At 49.5% G+C, this 18,002-nt stretch overlaps 2 protein-coding genes across 3 annotated transcripts; one reads left to right on the forward strand and one right to left on the reverse strand.

Moving 5' to 3' along the window:
- Positions 1 to 1,549: 1,549 nt before the first annotated feature.
- LOC121104962 (CMRF35-like molecule 5) lies at positions 1,550 to 7,787 on the forward strand. Its single transcript, XM_040640296.1, has 3 exons — positions 1,550 to 1,650; positions 5,287 to 5,619; positions 7,258 to 7,787. Exons 1-3 carry the CDS (start codon positions 1,611 to 1,613, stop codon positions 7,434 to 7,436), a joined length of 552 nt encoding a protein of 183 aa, XP_040496230.1. The 5' UTR covers positions 1,550 to 1,610; the 3' UTR covers positions 7,437 to 7,787.
- A 2,245-nt stretch (positions 7,788 to 10,032) lies between these two features.
- On the reverse strand, positions 10,033 to 16,639 carry LOC103665707 (CMRF35-like molecule 7). 2 transcript variants are annotated; one of them, XM_008693723.2, is made up of 4 exons: positions 16,316 to 16,639; positions 14,618 to 14,947; positions 12,921 to 13,119; positions 10,033 to 10,389 (listed from the first exon to the last, which is right to left on the reverse strand). In XM_008693723.2, exons 1-4 carry the CDS (start codon positions 16,353 to 16,355, stop codon positions 10,371 to 10,373), a joined length of 588 nt encoding a protein of 195 aa, XP_008691945.1. In that variant the 5' UTR covers positions 16,356 to 16,639; the 3' UTR covers positions 10,033 to 10,370. The 2 variants fall into 2 exon arrangements, with proteins under 2 accessions (XP_008691945.1, XP_040496231.1); XM_040640297.1 differs by having other exon boundaries at positions 10,033 to 10,456.
- Positions 16,640 to 18,002: the final 1,363 nt, after the last annotated feature.

The following is an 18,002-nucleotide window of genomic DNA, read 5'->3' on the forward strand; positions in this document are numbered from 1 at the left end:
AAACACTGAGGGGCCCTGGTTAGGAAGCCATTTAAAGGATTAAGGAAACACAGGCGTAATGGTTTGGAGAGATTCACCATAATATTTAAGATCTTTTTATTGGAGTATCGAATACACACAGAAAGTGAACACATCAGAAGTGCACAGCTCAATACGTTTGCACAAATAAAACACACCCACGAACCAGCACCTGGATCAAGAAACAAACACTCCCATCCCCCAGGAGGTTTTTAACTTCGTAAAACATTTGGGGGAATCCAAGGCAGCTAGAGAGGATGCTGGAGGCCACCTTCATGGCTCTTCATTCTGGAATTTAGAAGACCCCTCTGCCCGCTCCTGTGAAAGCATAGCTTGTAGTTCAAGACGGGATGGAAGCTCAAAGAATCTGGGACACTCGGACACCCCTGTTTCACATGCTTGCTGCCCCCACATACTCAGAGCCCCAATCAGCTATGTTCTGGCTCATTCTCCATTACAGTCCGAGAACCAACAATGATCAGCGCTTTAGGCATGGGTGGGATATAAAAAAGAAGGACCAGACCAGACCAGACCAGACCAACACATGACCAGAGAGTGAGGAGAGTTTCAAAAATATCAGCACGCAGAGAGCAAAAAGGAGCTTTGGAAATGAAACTGTAATTTCTAAACTAAACACTTGATCCAAGGTTCGGAAGAGACAGTAAAAACACAAAACCAAACCAAATCCTCCCAAGAGGTAGGACTACGTCAGCAACGTGGAAAATAGACAAGAAAAGGGACTCAGAAGAATTGACTCGGGAGGTTAGAGAAAGGGGAAGGGGACAGAGGGAGGAGAGGACATGGGAAGGATGAGGGGACCCTTCTGGGGAGAACACTTAGGACGGCCTTAGCATGAGCAGTTGGGGCTGGGAAGAGGCCCTAGTCCACAGTCAGGGGAAATGCAATGAGAGGTGGCAGACGAAGTGGCTAGGGCACAATGAAGCTGATGGGAAAAGGCCACTTCTTCTTCCTGAAAATCTCCCCATGGCACTTCTGTCTTAGAGGGACTCAGGAATACAGGGGGAAGTCTAAGAGGGAAGGGCCTGAGGGCCAGGATCAGGGCTGCACCAGGGCCCAGGGCAGGAGGGGCGGTCTGCGATGCACCCAGGTGGGTGGCCCAGAAGGAGACTTAGGTTGGGGCTGTGTGCCCAGCAAGGCTGGGTGTGAGCCCTGAGCACTGCATTCTTCCCCACGTGCAAATCCAAAGTGTCTCCATCACTTCCTTGGACCCACACTCTGAGGGTCGGGTGTCTGGGCCCTGTTGCACTGTGTGCCCTGGTTTGCTGGCTGCTGGCTTCGCAGCTCCTCACATATCCTGGTAAAGTGACACACCAGCCAGTGGGACACTTTGCTTCCCCAAATCATTGAGACAAATTGTGTCAGCCATAGGCTCCCAAAGGATGGCACTGCCTTTCTCCTAATTAAGTAAATTAGGAAGTAACTGAAGAAAAAAATTAGGGAAGTAGATGACCGAAACTCTGAAAGAACAATTTAGAGAAATAGAAGACACTTTGCCTCTGAGCTCAGTTTCAGTCCCTGGAGGGCAGCGGTCATCAGCCGAGCACCAGGGAGACAACCCAGGCAGGCAGGACATGTGGCTGCTCTTGGTTCTGTTCCTTCCCGTTGTCCAAGGTGAGCAGGCCGGGGGCTTCAGGCCGGAGCACCTGCAGGGCTGGTGGGACACACACAGGGTCTGTCCTGGGGGAAATGGCAGGGCCTTTAACTCATCCAGACCTGTTGTCTTTAAAAAATTTGAAAAAATGTTTTTTTTTACCTGACAGGTTCTAAGTTAGGTGTTGGAGAATGAAAAGAAAAATACGGTGTCTATTTTTTGGGCACTATTTGCTGTCCCTGGCAGATGGATGGATAGACAGATGATGGACGGATGGGTAGATGATAGATAGATGCATATGTGCACAAATACATACATACATAAACACTGATTCCTAAGCAACTTTTAAGCTGCCAGAAGCTCAGGCTCCAGCTGAGACCCACTCCGTCAAGGGGGGGTTCAGACATCTGGATCATTTAAAAGCCTGCACAACGGGTCTCGACGTGTAGCTAGAGCCGGGATCCTCTCTTCCGAAGAACTCAGGGTAGAAGGAGGAAGACAGGCAGCAGAACCAGGGGTGACAGGCTCTCTGGAAAGTTGCTGAACCCCACACATCATCCTGCCTGAATCTCTGCTCTGGACGAGCCAAAAACCAGACTATCGTCCTGTTTGGTCAGCCCAACAACCAAGACACAATGAGTGGTGTCATCAGGGAGGGAAGACACAGCTGAGAAGCTATCTGTTTCCGGGTTGGATGTCAAATCCTTGGAGGCAGCTGTTTCTTGAAGCTCAGGGAAGACAGGAGCTAGTAAGGTAGGACCATCTGATCCCCCCCCGGCTCTGTTCTTCTCATCCTCCAGAATCATGGGACTCGGGGCAGGATGCAGACAGTGTCTCCTCTGGGAAGGAGGTCATCATGGGAAATAAAATGAGCCCATTTACTCATCAATTGACTTCTTCATGATATGTGTAGAAGGAAAACACTCTGATGGGGGAGATTCGCATGCACAACACTTATTGGGAAAACTTGCATGTTATTATTTTCTTAACACGGAAGTTCATGAAAGAGTTACAAGTGCATATGAGTCATAAGAGCAAAATACCATAGACTGAGTGGCTTGAACTATAGAAATTTCTTTTCTCACAGTTTGAAGGCTGGGGTGTCCAAGATCAAGGTGCAGGCTGATTCAGTTGGTGATGAAAGCTCTCTCTCTCTTTCTTTTTTTTTTTTTTTATTATGTTATGTTAGTCACCATAGAGTACTTCATTAGTTTTTGATGTAGTTCTCTTTCTGGTTTTTAGGCAGCCACCTTCTCACGGTGACCTGCACCTTATGCATAGAAAAGGAGAGACGGAGGGAGTGAGAGACAGAGGGAGAGACAGAGATAGACAGAGACAGACAACAAGAAAGAGAGAGAAGTTCTCTGGTGTCTTTTCTTATGAGAGCACTGATCCCATCCTGAGGTCCCCAGCATGATCTCCTCTAGTCCTAATGCCCCAGCTTCACATACCGTCCCATTGGAGCTTAGGACTTCAACACAGGAATTGTGGAGAAACACAAACATTCAGTCCTCGACAATATAGGGGCAGAATCAAGGGGAGAACAGTGCAGGCTCATCTATTGACATTGACATCACTACCACCCCTTCTAAGTCCTCTTCTGCATCACCGAGCAAAACCTGGGAATCACCATTCCTCCAGTCACCTTCCTTGTATGGGCTGGACTTTGTCCATGGAAGCACCTGCCAGAGATTTAGAAAAGGGGGGAGAGCAGCCTTACGCTCTGGGGTCAGCTGACATGTGCATTGGAGGACGAGAGATTCAAGGTGGCTCCCTGCTTCGCTCTTGGGAACCCTTACTCTGCTGGTGAAGGCTGAAGATAATTGGTTGGAGTTTCTCAGAGAATTTTCAGAATCACAGCAGCGTCTTATGGGCTCTTGAGAAAGCCCATCCTGGAACTTCTGCTGTGAACACAGTGTCAGCTTCCCTCACCATGAATCAATACAGACACAAGTACATAACTGCTCATAGCAACATCATTCACTGGGCCAAAATGTCGAAACAACCCATAATTCATCAGCTGATGAGCGGATGAGCTAAACGTGCCCGTCCCTACCATGGGCTGAAGGGTCCACACATCCCACCACACACATGAGCCTTAACACGTTATACTAACTGACCGAAGCCAACAGAAAGGCTAAGACTGTAGGATTCAGTTTATATGCAGTGTCCAGAATAGAGAAATGTTTGGTCCGAATGTAGATTAGTGGTTGCCAAGGCTTCAGGGGAGAGGGAAGTGGGGAATGACAAGGGGTACAGCGTTTCTTTCTGCAGTGACCAAATGTTCTGGAATTAGAGGTGATGGTGGCACAGCTTTGTGAATAGGCTAAAAACCACTGAAGAATACACTTGAAATTCATGATATGTGCCTTATCTATCTCAATTTGTAAAGTCAAGGAAGGTAAATTCTTTGCCTTTCACACGCTTTAATTCATTTTGAAAAGAAGAAAACTATCACCGTTAAGTTAAAAACTTAGCAAATTGAAAAGAGAGCACAAGTAGTAATCTGGAGGCCAGAAGAGGAATAAAACTATATGTATGAGAAATTAATAACTTAGGAAATAAAAACAGAAACAATTACAAACTAATTTCAAAAGTGGTTTAATGAGGGGCGCCTGGGTGGCACAGCCGTTAAGCGTCTGCCTTCGGCTCAGGGCGTGATCCCGGCGTTATGGGATCGAGCCCCACATCAGGCTCCTCTGCTGTGAGCCTGCTTCTTCCTCTCCCACTCCCCCTGCTTGTGTTCCCTCTCTCGCTGGCTCTCTCTCTCTCTCTCTGTCAAATAAATAAATAAAATCTTTTTTAAAAAAGTGGTTTAATAAGTAAAAAATGTGGAGGAGGAGAGTAGAAACAGGAGGAGGATGTCCTGCAGCAGGTGTAATCCACACAAATCACATAGCGCATGTGGTCAAAACGTGTATTTGAAGCAGATAAGAACATTTTTAATTATAAAGGATACTTTCTAAATGCAGGACTTTATGCAGATACACACTCCATGAAATAGGACTTTCTGGGAAGAAGGAACCAAAACAATAGAACAGATTCAAGGACCATCAAAGAACTTGAAGAATCGATATTCAGGGGAAATCAATTTCATGTAATGAATAATTTGTCTCATTAATGAATTTGACAGTTTTGTAGATAATTCATAGGATTCTAAAGACACAGAAATTCCTTTGCTCTGTTTATATGCTGGTTACTAGTGTTTTCAAGTTGAGAGGTTTCAGAGAAATCCAGATTCCTGGCTACTGTAGAAAAATGAAAAGATCTGAAACCACAGAGCCCCCAGCTTGCATGAGGACAATCGGCTGAAGTGGACTGGGGCCATGCCTTCCCTTGGGTCATTTGCTCTCCAGATGACATTGGCCATGATGACAGGGAGGGGTGGATTATCAGAAGCTGTCATTGCTTAAGTGTGGACATTTTTGGTTCTCTGAGATGTACAGCTGTGCTCTTCGGTGAGTTCTGTGGTGGCTTTGACCCAGTGGAGTTTTGAAGGACAAAAGTCTGTTTTGTGGAAGGTGTATTCCTTCTTTGACTGTTACTCAACTCATCAGGCTCTTGGGTTTATTGGGGCTATTTGTGATGTAGGAGGCTGTGGCTCTGCCCTCGGGGGTGGGGTGGGGTGTGACAGGCACATGGGTTTGTGTTTTCAGGCTCATCTGCCCTCGTAGCAGTGTCCGATGCAGTGAGTGGCCCAGCGCGGGGCTCACTGACCGTGCAGTGTCGCTATGAACCCGGGTGGGAGACCTACAGTAAGTGGTGGTGTCGAGGGGCTGAGTGGAAAGACTGCCATATCCTCGTTCAAACCGATGGATCAGAGCAAGAAGTGAAGAGTGACCGAACGTCCATCAGGGATGATCAGAAATCACTCACGTTCACTGTGACCATGGAGGAGCTCAGGTGGAACGATGCAGACACTTACTGGTGTGGGATTGAGAGAAGTGGAACTGACCTTGGGGTCGAAGTTCAAGTGACCATTAATCCAGGTAAAAGTACGTGTGTGTGGATGTGTCTCTTCAGGACCTGCTCTGTGATGGTCCCTGAGGTTCCTCTCCAATGACTTCAGTGTCACTCAGAGTGAAGTGTCACACAAGGGGGTTGAGTCCTGAGTTCTTCTAGGACCCCAAATGACCCCTTGGATTGGGAGGGACAGGGCTTCTTTTAGATGCTCTCATGGCTCCTGGTACCTCCTCTAGGATAGATCCAGCCTTTCTGGGCACGTGTTTTTCTGCACAGCACAATGCCTGTGTCTATTGTCCATAGAGATCAAGGTGATGGTCCAAGTTTCAGTCTGTGGGCCAAAGGGACCTTCTTCCGTTTGACCTAGAGATCCCAATTCCTGCCAGTGCTTTCCTGGACCTCTGGTGTCCACGTGTCCCTACTCATTCTGGAGTTTAGAGCTGGGACTTCACAGCGGCTATTTCCACCCCCTGTTCCATACCCAGTCCCAGAGGGAAGAGGTCCAGCGCAGTGGGGGTGCTGTGGTTGATTCCTGAGGTCCGAAGAGGCCTCCCCAGTCAAAGGGCTGTTTAATTCTTTTTATTTATTTATTTATTTATTTATTTATTTATTTATTTATTTTTGTTAATAATGATTTTTTATTATATTATGTTAGTCACCATACAGTACAAAGGGCTGTTTAATTCTATCAAAGACTTTTGTCTGCATCTGTGAGATGATCACATGATTTTTCTCCTTGACTCTGTTAATGTGGCATATTATGCTACTGATTTTCTCATGTTCAAACAATTTTGCATTCTTGGGATAAATCCAACTTGGTGATGATGTATTATCTTGCTTATATCCCTGGATTCAACATGCTGATTTTTTGTTGCAGACTTTTGCATTTACATTGAAGAGTGATTTTTTTGCTTATAGCATTCTTTTTTGCAGTGCCCTTGTCAGATTTTGGCATCAAGAGTATGCTAGCCTCATTAAATGGATTTGGGATTGCATCCTCTTTTCCTATGTCCTGGAATTTTTTTGTGTAAGAAGACATTATTACTTCCTTAAATATTTAGCGGATATCTCAATTGAAGTTCTATGGACTGGGAAGTTTCTTTTGGAGAGGTTTCATTCATTCATTCATTCATTCATTCATTCACTTATTTATTTTCAGTAAGCTCTATACCCAGTGTGGGGCTTGAACTCCCAACCTTGAGATCAAGAGTCACTCACTCTGCCCACTGAGCCAGCCAGGCACCCCTTGGAGTGGTTTCTAATGATGGATTTGATACTTTTAAATAGTTGTAAGATGGTTCAGGTTTTCTGTTTCTTTTTGTGCCTCTTTTAGCATATCACATTATTTTTGCTAGAAATTTGTTTATTGCACCTAATATTTCAAATTTATTGGCATAAACTTGTTTAGATATGCTTTTATTATCCTATCCCCTTATTACTTTTCCTTCTTTTTAATATGCTCAGGATATTGTGTGATGTGCCTTTTTTCATCCTGATATTGATTATTTAGACCTCTCCTTTCATCACAAATATCTTGCTAGGGTTCTGTTTTGCTTAAAAACCAATTGTTGGGTTTTTTGATATTCTCTATTTTATATTTCTTCTCTAATTCATTAGCTTTTTCTTTTCTTCATCATTTCCTTCCTTCTCCTTCCACCCACAAGTGACCGCGCAGTGTCACTATGGCCCAGGGTGGGAGCCCTACGTGAAGTCGTGGTGTCCGGATGCTGATTTGAATAGCTGCGCCATTGTCGTTCTAACCACCGGATCACGCTTGAGGAAGAACGAGCTGTCCATCAATCAGAGAAAGCACACATTCTCCATGGCGATGTGGGGCGAGTAAAACAACTTTTGAGAACAAGCAGCTGTTGTTTTGATGAGTTGCTGCCCAGATGTTTTATAGTACGGCAACCCTGCTCACACCCGCAATCCAGAACTTAGAGAAGGACCCCAAACTTAGAAGTCCTCCATTATTTCCTGCTTTGCTTTTCCTGGAGCACATTACAAAATAACCACTTGGAGTTGAGCCCATGAAAAACCAGTCCTCTCTGTCTTGACCACCCTAAAAGTAACAGGACCTGCCACCCTGCTCTCAGTCTCCTGCTCGCTCCTGGTCTGGGGTGGAGGGCTGCCCTTCCCAGGCTCACGGGGTGCCTCTCCCCTGGATCTGTATGCAATAAATTCTGTGACGCTCCTTCCTTTGTGTGGGTGTATTGAAACTGTGCCTTCCATTAAAACGACCCTGGGTGTTTCAGGTCCCCGACGTGGGAGCTTGGCTGTTGAGGGAGCTCGCTGCCGACCCATGTGGGTGGCTTGTGTCTCCTCATTCAGCGGGTGGTGATGGGCGTATTCTTAACTCAGTAACCAGCTCCGGCTTCTACACGCACCACGGACGAGCTCAGGCATGGGATGCAGACACGTCCTGGGGTGGGATGAGGAGCCCAGAGCTGACCGTGGGCCCGAGCTAACCTGACCAGTGTCGCAGGGAAGCACTCTTCCCTCGAGTACCGCAGGCCATCTCCTTGGCAAGAGGGAGCTAGTGAAATACCGAGCAGATTCGCCAACTTTTATATTCATGTAGGACTTTTAGAAAAGGAAAATTTAAAAGTACACAGAATGTAAAGTGAAATGGTGTGGTCTGTCTTCTACCCTGGTCCCCTACCCAAGGTAAGATCTGTAACCAGTGTGTGAGTGTGTGAGAGAGAGAGAGAGAGAGAAGACAGAGAGATGTGGAGAAATTCTATTCATCTAAAGTATATATGTGTATATAGTCCTTCTAACCTCAAAGAAAAAGAACGGATATTGTCCAACAGAGGGTTTGGCATGCATGTGGAGGAGGGGATTGCCCCTTCCAGGAGACTGTCTTATAGGCAACAAGGTACTGGTTCTTCGCACCAGAACTTAGAGTTCACCCTTCACTTCTCCTCATACAGAAATGGCGTGCTCAGGGATCCCCCCGTGGTGCCCACCACCTTCTGGCAGGTGCTCAGAAATAGAGAGCCTAAAAGACACAGCCTGGTGTCCTTCTCCTTACCCGCACGAGGGAAAGGGCCTTTGTCACTTCTCAGGAATGTCAGATCCCACTGTGACGATAAAGCAGGTCCCACTGAGTCATTCCACAGTAGCTCCTGCCCCTGCCATTTATCATTGTCTCTAGAAATCACATGAAACACTCCCTGCCACCCACTGCGGGGGGCAGACACACTTACATCTCCTCTGAGCATCTCCTGATTCTGGACAAATGGGGCTCAAGACACCATTTTGGTCGTTTAAGCACTTCCCTTCACAGACGAGGAAACAGGCCAGACAGAAGCCGCTTGTCCAGTGCCGCAGACCCCCGGGCACGTGAGCCAGAATTGGAAACGTGGTCTTCGATCCCAAGACCCCATAACTGGTGCTGTTTCTGCCCACCCAGGATGTGCAAGGTTGGTTCTGTCTAATGAACAGTTATGTGTTGGTCTGCCCGCTTTAGGTTGGTTCCTCTTCCAAGACCAGCACGCAAATGTCCAACATAACCAATATGGCACAGACACCATGCCAGGCTAAGCTTTTCATCTGTTGAAATCCAGTTAAGGGCCCACCTAAATCTCCTCCACCATTATTCTAGACTATTGGAAAGACTTCTCAACTGGTGGGTCCTTGGCATCTTTACTGATTAGGGCTTTGCCATATGAATTTGGGGGAGAAAGAGACATATATTTCCAAAAAATTGGTTCGAAATAAAATATGGACACAAGAAAGAGCAGAGTCCAGGAAGAATGTAACTGGAAGCGAAAAATGCCCATCAAAACCCAAATCTTTGTTGAGAGGAAATAGGCACATCTCTGAGAAACAAAAAAGAAAAAAGCTTGTGTTTTTAGTTTTTGACAAGTGATAGGGAAGAAGTTGAAGCCAAAGAGCTGGGAGTCCTGGACTTCCCGTTACACAGCTGGGGGTGGGGTGGGGAGGCGTGGGGGGTGTTTGGAAAGGACAAAGGTTAGGCCAAACTTAGGAGTGGGTGAGGGTGGGTCTGAGCTGGCTGGAGGACGGACAGCATCACAGGCATGAAGGGCACAGATCTGAGCCCCTCATTTGTCCCATCTGGATGGAGAAGTCCAGACTGTCCCTGGAGCCCTGCACCGGAAGGACCAAGGGGACTAAGGGACGAATGGAGGGACAGATTGGAGCTGTTCATGTGACCACCGGGTGAATCCCCTGTGCTTGGAGACCACTGATGTAGCCACAGGGTCACGTGGATATTGACATTGTTTCAAAGCCCCTCCCCACCAAACACTCATGACTTACACAGGGAAAAAGAGTAACTTGAGACAGTTACCAGACACACTCTAATTCCAGCGCTGGGTTTAGAGTCACTTCTGACCCTCTAGGATGGATGGGTCTTACTCTCACATATAAAACAATGAAAGCGTGTCCCAGTGAAATAATCTCAAAAGAGCCCAGGAAAGCCATAGATTTAATAGGAAATGTGCAGAGCAAACAGATGGGATGCGGGTCGGGGTGGTCCAACCTTGTCTTCAGTTTTACGTTCAGGCGATTCTTCCTCTAGGAGACAGGGTCGCAGCAACAGCTGGAACATCTGGCCCATCAGGGTCTCTGACCACGTACAACACTCGGAAGGTTTTTGGTTTAATTCTGGCTCTGTAGTTACTGGTAGGTCTGGAATTTTAAAACCCATCCTTGGCCAGAGTCCTGAATGCTGTGATAGTCCGTTATCCTCGGCAGAGCCACTCCAGGGTCACAAGGAAAAGAGGCACCAGGAGGATCCACACAGGTGAGATTACAGGTACCCCTGAGGACTGAGGGTGGAAAGAGGACAAATCCTTTCCTTTCTCTGCTGCTACAGTTGCGGTCAGGGTTCTCGACCTGTGCAGAGCAGGGAAGGAGCCAGAGTTCATTCCTGAGGACAGGACGAGGGGAGTCCCTACCTAACAGCGACCAGATCTCTCTTGGAGCTGTAACCACTGCCCATTCCCTGCTCAGAGGTCAGAGGGTGCAGGGGTGTTGATGGCGGGGGAGCTGGGCCTCTCCTGCTCAGGCTGACTCTATCCTCCCCCTGGGTCCCCCTGACTCCAGCTCAGCCACACCACAGTGCCCAGCAGGACCCCAGCAGGGACACCATCACAAAGGTCAAGAGCATGAAGTGAAGGCTGCTAGCAGGGCCCTGTGCAGGGAACAGGGTGGCAGGATGAGCTCCCTCTTCAGGGGCAGCCCCAGCCCCTTCCTCCCTGACCTCACTCCTGAGCCCAGAGCTGCAGGAGAGGCAAGCCTTGCTCCCTGCCAGGGAAGCCCCTGTGAGGGCACAGCCATGCTGCTCAGGGGTAAACCTTTAGGGGTCTCGCTGCAGCTTAGCCTGGGCTCCAGCCCCTCTGCCCCCTGATTTCATCCTGCTTTTTGGCCGCTCTCCCACAATTCCCTTCCACCTCACCTGCAGGCCAGCCAAGCTCAAGGGTTTGCCTTTGCCTGTCTTTCTCATTCTACTGTGTCCTACCTTGTGTCAATTCTCCCCAGATTTCCATCTCTGATCTAATATTACCTCTTTGAAGCAGAGGATGATTGCCCCACCCTTGTCCACCAGGCTATTTACCTTCAGGGTTCTCCTGGGAGGGTCTCTCTCAGCTCTGACCCCCACGTGGTAGCACATATGCGGTGGACCCTCTCATACACCCTGTATAGTGGACACGGGGTCCAGGTGGACGATGGCCCTTGCTTACATGTGTCCCCCTGGTGGTCTGTCTCAGTATAAAAGTTTGACCCCCTCACCCTCGGCGTCATGCCCTCCTGCACGAGCAAGGTCAGGACCCCTGCAGGCCAGCCTTGCCCTGTGCTTCCACCTGCCTTGAGCATGATGGGTCATGTGGATTTTACAGGTGGTTTTCTGGAAGGAAAGGGAGGGCATGCTGCTTTGCCCTTCCTCAAAATATCATTTAAGCTACTGTGCTCTTTTCACAAGTTCCATTCCCTGTGGGGCTGCTGTCCCGGCTGTCCACCCCGCAGGCTTCCTCCTGTGCTACTTGGTATCTACAAAGTCCTGCTACCTCCACTCCCCAGTAAAACGAACAACTGGTCCCCAAGCAGTCAGCAGCCGGACAGAAGATCATCGTGAAGTATGTGCCAAGTGCCTTGCCTCATTCAGAGGCATGACTGAAGAAACTGTCTAGTGGGGCCTGATTCCAAGGAATAGGGTCCTGGAGAAGGGAAAGAAGTAGGACTGGGGCTGAAGGGAGCTGGTGGTGGGTGTTTCTGGGAAGCAGGACACAGGGAGGGCATGTACCTTCACCCTGACCTCTGATGGGGTGAACCTTGGGCAGTGTGTTGGCCCTTAGATGAAAGAGCTGATTGTTTTTTTGGATGCCTCTGAGGGGGGGCTTCAGGTTGGTGTCCCAGCATCTTTACCATGTTGGGAACGTGAGGAAGCAGGAATCCCAGCTTCCCACTCCTTGCCCCCATTTCCTTAGCACTCAGGGAGGGCAGGGCTGGATCCATGGAACAGGTAAAAGCCCGTGACCTTCTGTGAGCAGAGTAACACCCCCCCCCACAGAGATGTCCTAACCCCTAGACCTGTGAATGTGTTAGGGTACATGGCAAGGGGGAGTTCATGATGCAGACGGAGTTAATACTGCCAGCCAGCTGACCTTGAGATGGGGAGATTAGCCTGGGTTATCTGGGTGGACCTTACGTCATCACCAGTGTGTTTACAAGTGAAAGGACAGGGGAGAGCCAGTGTCCCAGTAATGTGGTGTGAGGAGGACTCAGCCACCGCTGCTGGCTGTGAGGATGGAAGGGGCCATGAGCCAGGGGGTGCAGGGTTTCTAGAATCTGGAAAAGACAAGGAAGGACGTCTCCCTTAGAGCCTCCAGAAGGAACCAGCCCTGTCGGCACCTTGATTTTAGCTCAGGGAGACTCATTTCAGACTTCCGAACTTCCAACCACAAGATCATGAAATTGTGTTGTCTTATGCCACAGTTTGTGGCTGATTCGTTCCAGAGGCCACAGGAAAATGAATACAGAGCACTTCCCTTCTGGCATACTTGAGCCTGGAACCACTGACACCTCTTTTGGCTTCTTGTGGATCGGGAGGCAGGTGAGCAGGAGACCAGAACCTTCTGTCCTGCAGCCCAGCTGAAGCCCTGTGTTAGGTCCCTCATGGGGAGTGGGGAGCTCTTGAAGGGCTCAGAGGTATAAAGGAGGAGCCCCAGTGCAGACTTTGCTGATGCTCTCCTGCACAGGAGACCTCAGCGGGGCCAAGGGGGGTCCCTGACTGAGTGTCCTGAGGTGAGTGGTCACAGGGCAGCAGCGGGAGAGTCTGCGGGGGTCCAGCTCTTCTCACCTGCCATTGGGGTTGATCAGAGTCACGGGCTGGTTACTGGTGATGCCCTGGGTAAGTGGAAACGAGGAATCCCAGCTGGCTGGTGTGGGTCTTGCCAACGAGGAATCCCGAGTGGTTGGTGTGGGTCTTGCCAATGAGGAATCCCAGCTGGCTGGTGTGGGTCCTGGCACAGGCTTGGGAGAGCCTGCTAGAACTGGTGCTAAACACACAGAGCAGAGCAGGGCTGTGAGAATGACGCAGTGGCTCCCATGGCCTTCTCCACTCCCCCCTCCCCCAGGCTGAAGAAGCTTCTGTCTCAGCACCGTCGCTCAGGCTCATTGGTCCTCCCTTGCATCTTTCTGGTTTCTCATCCCAAACATGCTGCTACTTCATTTGCAGAGAAACACCAGTTCCCCGTCTGGGAGGCACATGGGGTGGGGGCTTGGGAGCAACTACGTTCAGCTCAATCTCAGTGTCCTGTGTGGCACAGCTGAGCACGTCAGAGCCACGTCCCCACCCCTGGAACATTCCATCAGCCAGGCCAGCTCTTCTCTGAGTCTCAGCCTTGCCCGAAGCAGGATGCGTGCCACCTGCCCTGACGTGCTGTGACCCACGGGCTGGCTGGGCCAGGGTCCCCGGGTCCTGAAGTCGCCCAGAGCCCGCAGCCCCTGCTGTCCCCTCGGGGCCTTCCTGCCTCCCCGGGGCTTTCCTTACTGCACCAGGCCTGCCAGCGAAGCCTTGTCTGGTTGGAGGGTCCACACTCCAGATCTCTGGCCCCAGTTCCTCCTGCACTCTTGCACACATTCACCCACCCTTGTTGTCTTTCTCAGTTCATCTCTGGAACATTCTACACCAGCATACCTGTCCACTGCACACATTTGCACAGCAGATTTGCATATGCTAAGCGTGAAGAGCCTTTCCCTGCTTATTAAATGGGGTAGTGAGTAGTAGAGATATTACTTCCCTAGTGTCTGTGTGTCTCTGTGTCTGTGTGTCTGTATATTGGAGAAAAGACTGAGGGGTCCAGAGGTAGACTGTGGGGTGGGGGCTACACCTGACTCCCTTTCCAGGCCTGTCTCCTGGAGGCCCTCGTGCCTCTGGGGCAGCTGCAGTGGAGCCCAGAGTCCCCTCCAAGGCTCAGAGGCAGAGAGAGAGGGGGTCCCTGCGCTCTGGTGGAGTCTGCCTTTCCTTCTCCCAGAAATGGGTTCAGAGTCCCTCCCCTGCTGCTTTGTGCTTATGTTGCCAGAGGAGGGAGGGGAAGAAGGAGGGGGCAGGGAGACGGTCTCTTGTCCTGTAGCTGAGACCATCAGGGTCACGGCTTTCTAGCTCCTACTCCTCTTCGCACACCTGACAAGCTCCACACAGCCTGGGGCTGCATGGGGGTGACGTGACCGGGAATAGAGGAGCTGCCTTCCCTGGACAAGTCTGTCCTGGTCGAGTCTCTGTTTCTCTGCGCCCTCTGCTGAGAGCTGATGGAGATATGCAGAGATGTGGAGGTTCTCCTTTCTTCTAGTATGTCCCAGACTCTTTGTGCCTGCCCCCATACTCACTTGCACACGCACACACATGCAAAGACATGCATCCACAGAAACACACACACGTGTTGTCTCAGGCATGTTAAGAGACGCCGCTCCATCCTTTGGGAAGACAGAGACATAGTCCTTACCCCTCTGTGGGTGGTACCAGGGCCCCAGAGCACAGGAGGGAGTCGTGCCTACCTGGGTCGACAATCACGGAAAATTTGTACCCCAGGTCTTTGCCTGTTTTCTCAATCCCACACCAGTAGGTGTCTGCGTCGTCCAGCCGGAGCTCTTCCAAGGTCATGGTGATTGTGCGTATGCTGTGATCGTCCTGGATGGACACTCTGCCCTTCTTCACCAGTTGCTCTGACCCAGGGGTTTTTACAAGGATTCTGCAGGAATCCCAGTTCCTCCCTCGGCACCACCACTTCTTGTAGGATTCCCATCCTTTGGTATACTCACAGTACGCCGTCAGGTTGCCCCCCTCCGTGCCTCTCACCTCTCTTTCCTGGCAGATGGAGAAGTGGCCTAGGAAACAAAATCCCAACATTCATGTCATCCTGCTTGAGCACAGGGCTTTCCAGGCGCTGCTGGGGCGTTGGCACTGCCCTGAAGACCAGCCAGGAGCCTCTGGCCTCTGTCGAATCGCCACATTCCGCCTGTCCCTTTATCCCCTGCAGGATGGCTTTAGCTGTGCCCTCTCTTGGATGTCCCTCTGGGGCTCCTAACTGCCCAATACGGGGGCCTCTGCTCACTTAGCACCTACTGACCACGACCCCTCCTTGCACTCTGCCAACTCCTGTCCCCGGCAGCACAGAGCCCACACGGCAGCCCCGGGTGTATTTCTGTATCCCAGAGCTGGTGAGACAGCGGGGTCCCCTCCCCACTCACCCCCGGCACTCTAACCCCTAAACATCTAAACACCCTCACCCTTTGAACCCACACGTGGCTCAGAACTAAACACACAGAGACACACACACACACAACAAACACACAGCAACCACGCACGCACTCACTCACACAGGTGATCGCTCATTATTTTACCCACACACTTTGTTCTTCTGTGTCTCCCTCTATTTGCACAAGCTGTTCCCTCTGCCTGGAATGTTCTCTCTTCTCTGCTTGAAGGAATCAAGCCCTTCTATTCATCCCTCAAGCCTCGGCTCAAACAGTGTCTCTTCTACGGTGTCTCTGGTTCTGCAGCCAGCTCAGTGGTTCCCAGTGTCACCAGAGCCCTTTGTCCCTGTCTCCGTTGTTGCTCTTATGACACTGCAGGATGGTCTGATCTTTGGCTCGTCCAGAGCAGAGACGCAGGCAGGCTGATGTATGGCGTTGAGCAACTCTCCAGAGAGCCTGTCACCCCTGCTTCTGCTGTCTGTCTTCCTCCCTCTACCCTGAGCTCTTCAGAAGAGAGGGTGCCGGCTCTAGCTACACGTCGAGACCTGTTGTGCAGGCTTTTAAATGATCCAGATGCCTGAACCCCACCTTGACGGAGTGGGTCTCAGCTGGAGCCTGAGCTTCTGGGCTCCTTCCAAGTTCCTCTGGGATTCGTGCATTTATGCATGTGTGTGTATATGTGTGCATATGCTTCCCTCATCCATCCATCCATCCATCCATCCATCCATCCATCCATCCATCATCTATCATTCCATCTATCTGCCACGGTTGACCAACAGTGCCCTAGAAAACAGACACCGTTTGTGTTACTTATTTTTAGTTTCTTTCCCAAACACTAATTTAGTACCTGTCAGATAACAAAACTTAAAAAGATTTTTTTTTTTAATGAATAAGCGTCTAGATGAGTGAAAGGCGCAGCCATTTTCCCAGAGACAAACACTGTGTGAGTTGCACCCCAGCCCTGCAGGTGCGCCGTCCTGAAGCCCCCGTCCCGCTCACCTTGGACGACCAGAAGGAGCAGAACCGGGAGCAGCCACATGTCCTGCTGCCTGGGTTGTCTCCCTGGTGCTCGGCTGATGCCCGCTGCCCTCCGGGGACTGGAACTGAGCTCAGAGGCAACCTGCCTTCGCTTTCTTTAAATTAATGTTTTTTAGTTTCTCTCATCTACTTCCCTTAATTTTTTTTCTTCGGTTACTTCCTAATCTCAATAATTATGAGAAAAGCAGTGCGGTCCTTTGGGAGCGTATGGCTGATATGATGAGGTCTCCCCTCCCCTTGCTCTGGCCCCTCACTGCAGCGTCCCCTAGAGTCTGTCCCTAATGACCTTGTCTCCCGGGAGGGTCTCTACCCCCACTCTCTAGCACCACCTCCAGTCTCTGCACACCTACTTCCTGCCACCCCCATCTCCCAGCCCAGATCTTGACTTCCATTGGGTATTGGTGCCTTTGTAAAGCTGTCCACGCTGTTATGAACTCAGATGTTCTCAAATGCAATTTCTTGTCATCTTCACTCCTAAAGGTCTTGCTGGAATGGGGGCGGATATAAAGTGGAGCGTCCAAGGGCTTTGCCAGCAGGAGGGGGTGAGAATGTGGTGGGTCAGCTCCACGGAGCGAAGGGGAGCAGGAGTATTTGTCCCTTTCAAGGTCCTTTTAGCTGGATGAAGAATGAAATTGACATGAGACAGATTGAAAGGACAAAATCAAATTTAATAGCATACATGCAGGGAATCCACACAGACATGGTAGTCAGGCATAATAGGGTGTGACTGTCATCCTGAATTAAGAGAAGGGAGTAGGGGTTTGGGACTTCAAAGGGAAGGAAAGGAATTCACAGGATATGAAAACAAGTAAATGTTTGATAGTCAAATGTTCCCTCTGCCAAATAGATGGGTTACTCAAATAAAATTTAAATTTAACTTCTCTGAAGTTTCTCACATTAAAAGTTGCACTGGTAGGATGTTTCCTCCCATCGAACTGGTGTATTAGTCCTGACCATAGGTCAGTTCAGGCAAACTCATTTCAGAAGACAGAGATGCAGATGTATTCTCAACATTAGGCCTATGAAGTAAGTCATCATGTCTTAAATAAGAGGAATTTCTATGGAAATGTTTCTCAAAAAAATGGCCTGGTTATTTATGTCAGTGCAGCAAGAATAGTGTGTGACTCTTTAAACCTGCTTTGCTAGAAGTTTCCATAAGGAATCTCAAAATCAACTTTAACAGCCTCTCAAGGCCAGAAGCCAAACCAAATACTTGCCATCAGACTTTGCCTGCTGTACCTACAGATTTGGGTGATTTCCTCTCTTCTCCAAGTCATTCAGACATCTTGCACCTGCCAGGAAGTGACCTTCTTTATTCAGCTGGTAAGACTGCTGGGCACTCTGTAAGCAAAGGAACCGTCGGGTATTTCCAAGGCGCTTTATCGGCTCCCTACGTCAACCTGAATTCCATACAGCTGTTGGGTCACCCCTGAGGCTATGCATGTCTCCCCCAAATATGACATGCCAGTCCAAGCCCTGGTAATATAACCAGTGTTTCCAATTGTGTGTTGTCATAAAGAGAACGGATTCTTATTGAAATGAAGCAGATAAATAGATTGCAATAAAAATAGGAGAACACTCACTGACAGTTTCTGAAGTCTGGCTGGAAGGTTCAGGTAAGAGCAAAGAGCAATGTTTCCATTTGTTT

The sequence above is a fragment of the Ursus maritimus genome, unplaced genomic scaffold, assembly GCF_017311325.1.
Source record: "Ursus maritimus isolate PB19 unplaced genomic scaffold, ASM1731132v1 scaffold_24, whole genome shotgun sequence".
In the NCBI taxonomy this organism is placed as follows: Eukaryota; Metazoa; Chordata; class Mammalia; order Carnivora; family Ursidae; genus Ursus; species Ursus maritimus.

Coding starts and splice junctions, on each gene's coding strand:
- LOC121104962 (XM_040640296.1), top strand. CDS start 1,611: ATGTGGCTGCTCTTGGTTCTGTTCCTTCCCGTTGTCCAAG. Junction 1,651..5,286: donor GTTCCTTCCCGTTGTCCAAG/GTGAGCAGGCCG, acceptor TTGTGTTTTCAG/GCTCATCTGCCCTCGTAGCA. Junction 5,620..7,257: donor TCAAGTGACCATTAATCCAG/GTAAAAGTACGT, acceptor TCCACCCACAAG/TGACCGCGCAGTGTCACTAT.
- LOC103665707 (XM_040640297.1), bottom strand. CDS start 16,355: ATGTGGCTGCTCCCGGTTCTGCTCCTTCTGGTCGTCCAAG. Junction 14,948..16,315: donor GCTCCTTCTGGTCGTCCAAG/GTGAGCGGGACG, acceptor TTTGTTTCCTAG/GCCACTTCTCCATCTGCCAG. Junction 10,457..12,920: donor CTGATCAACCCCAATGGCAG/GTGAGAAGAGCT, acceptor TGCTCTGCACAG/GTCGAGAACCCTGACCGCAA.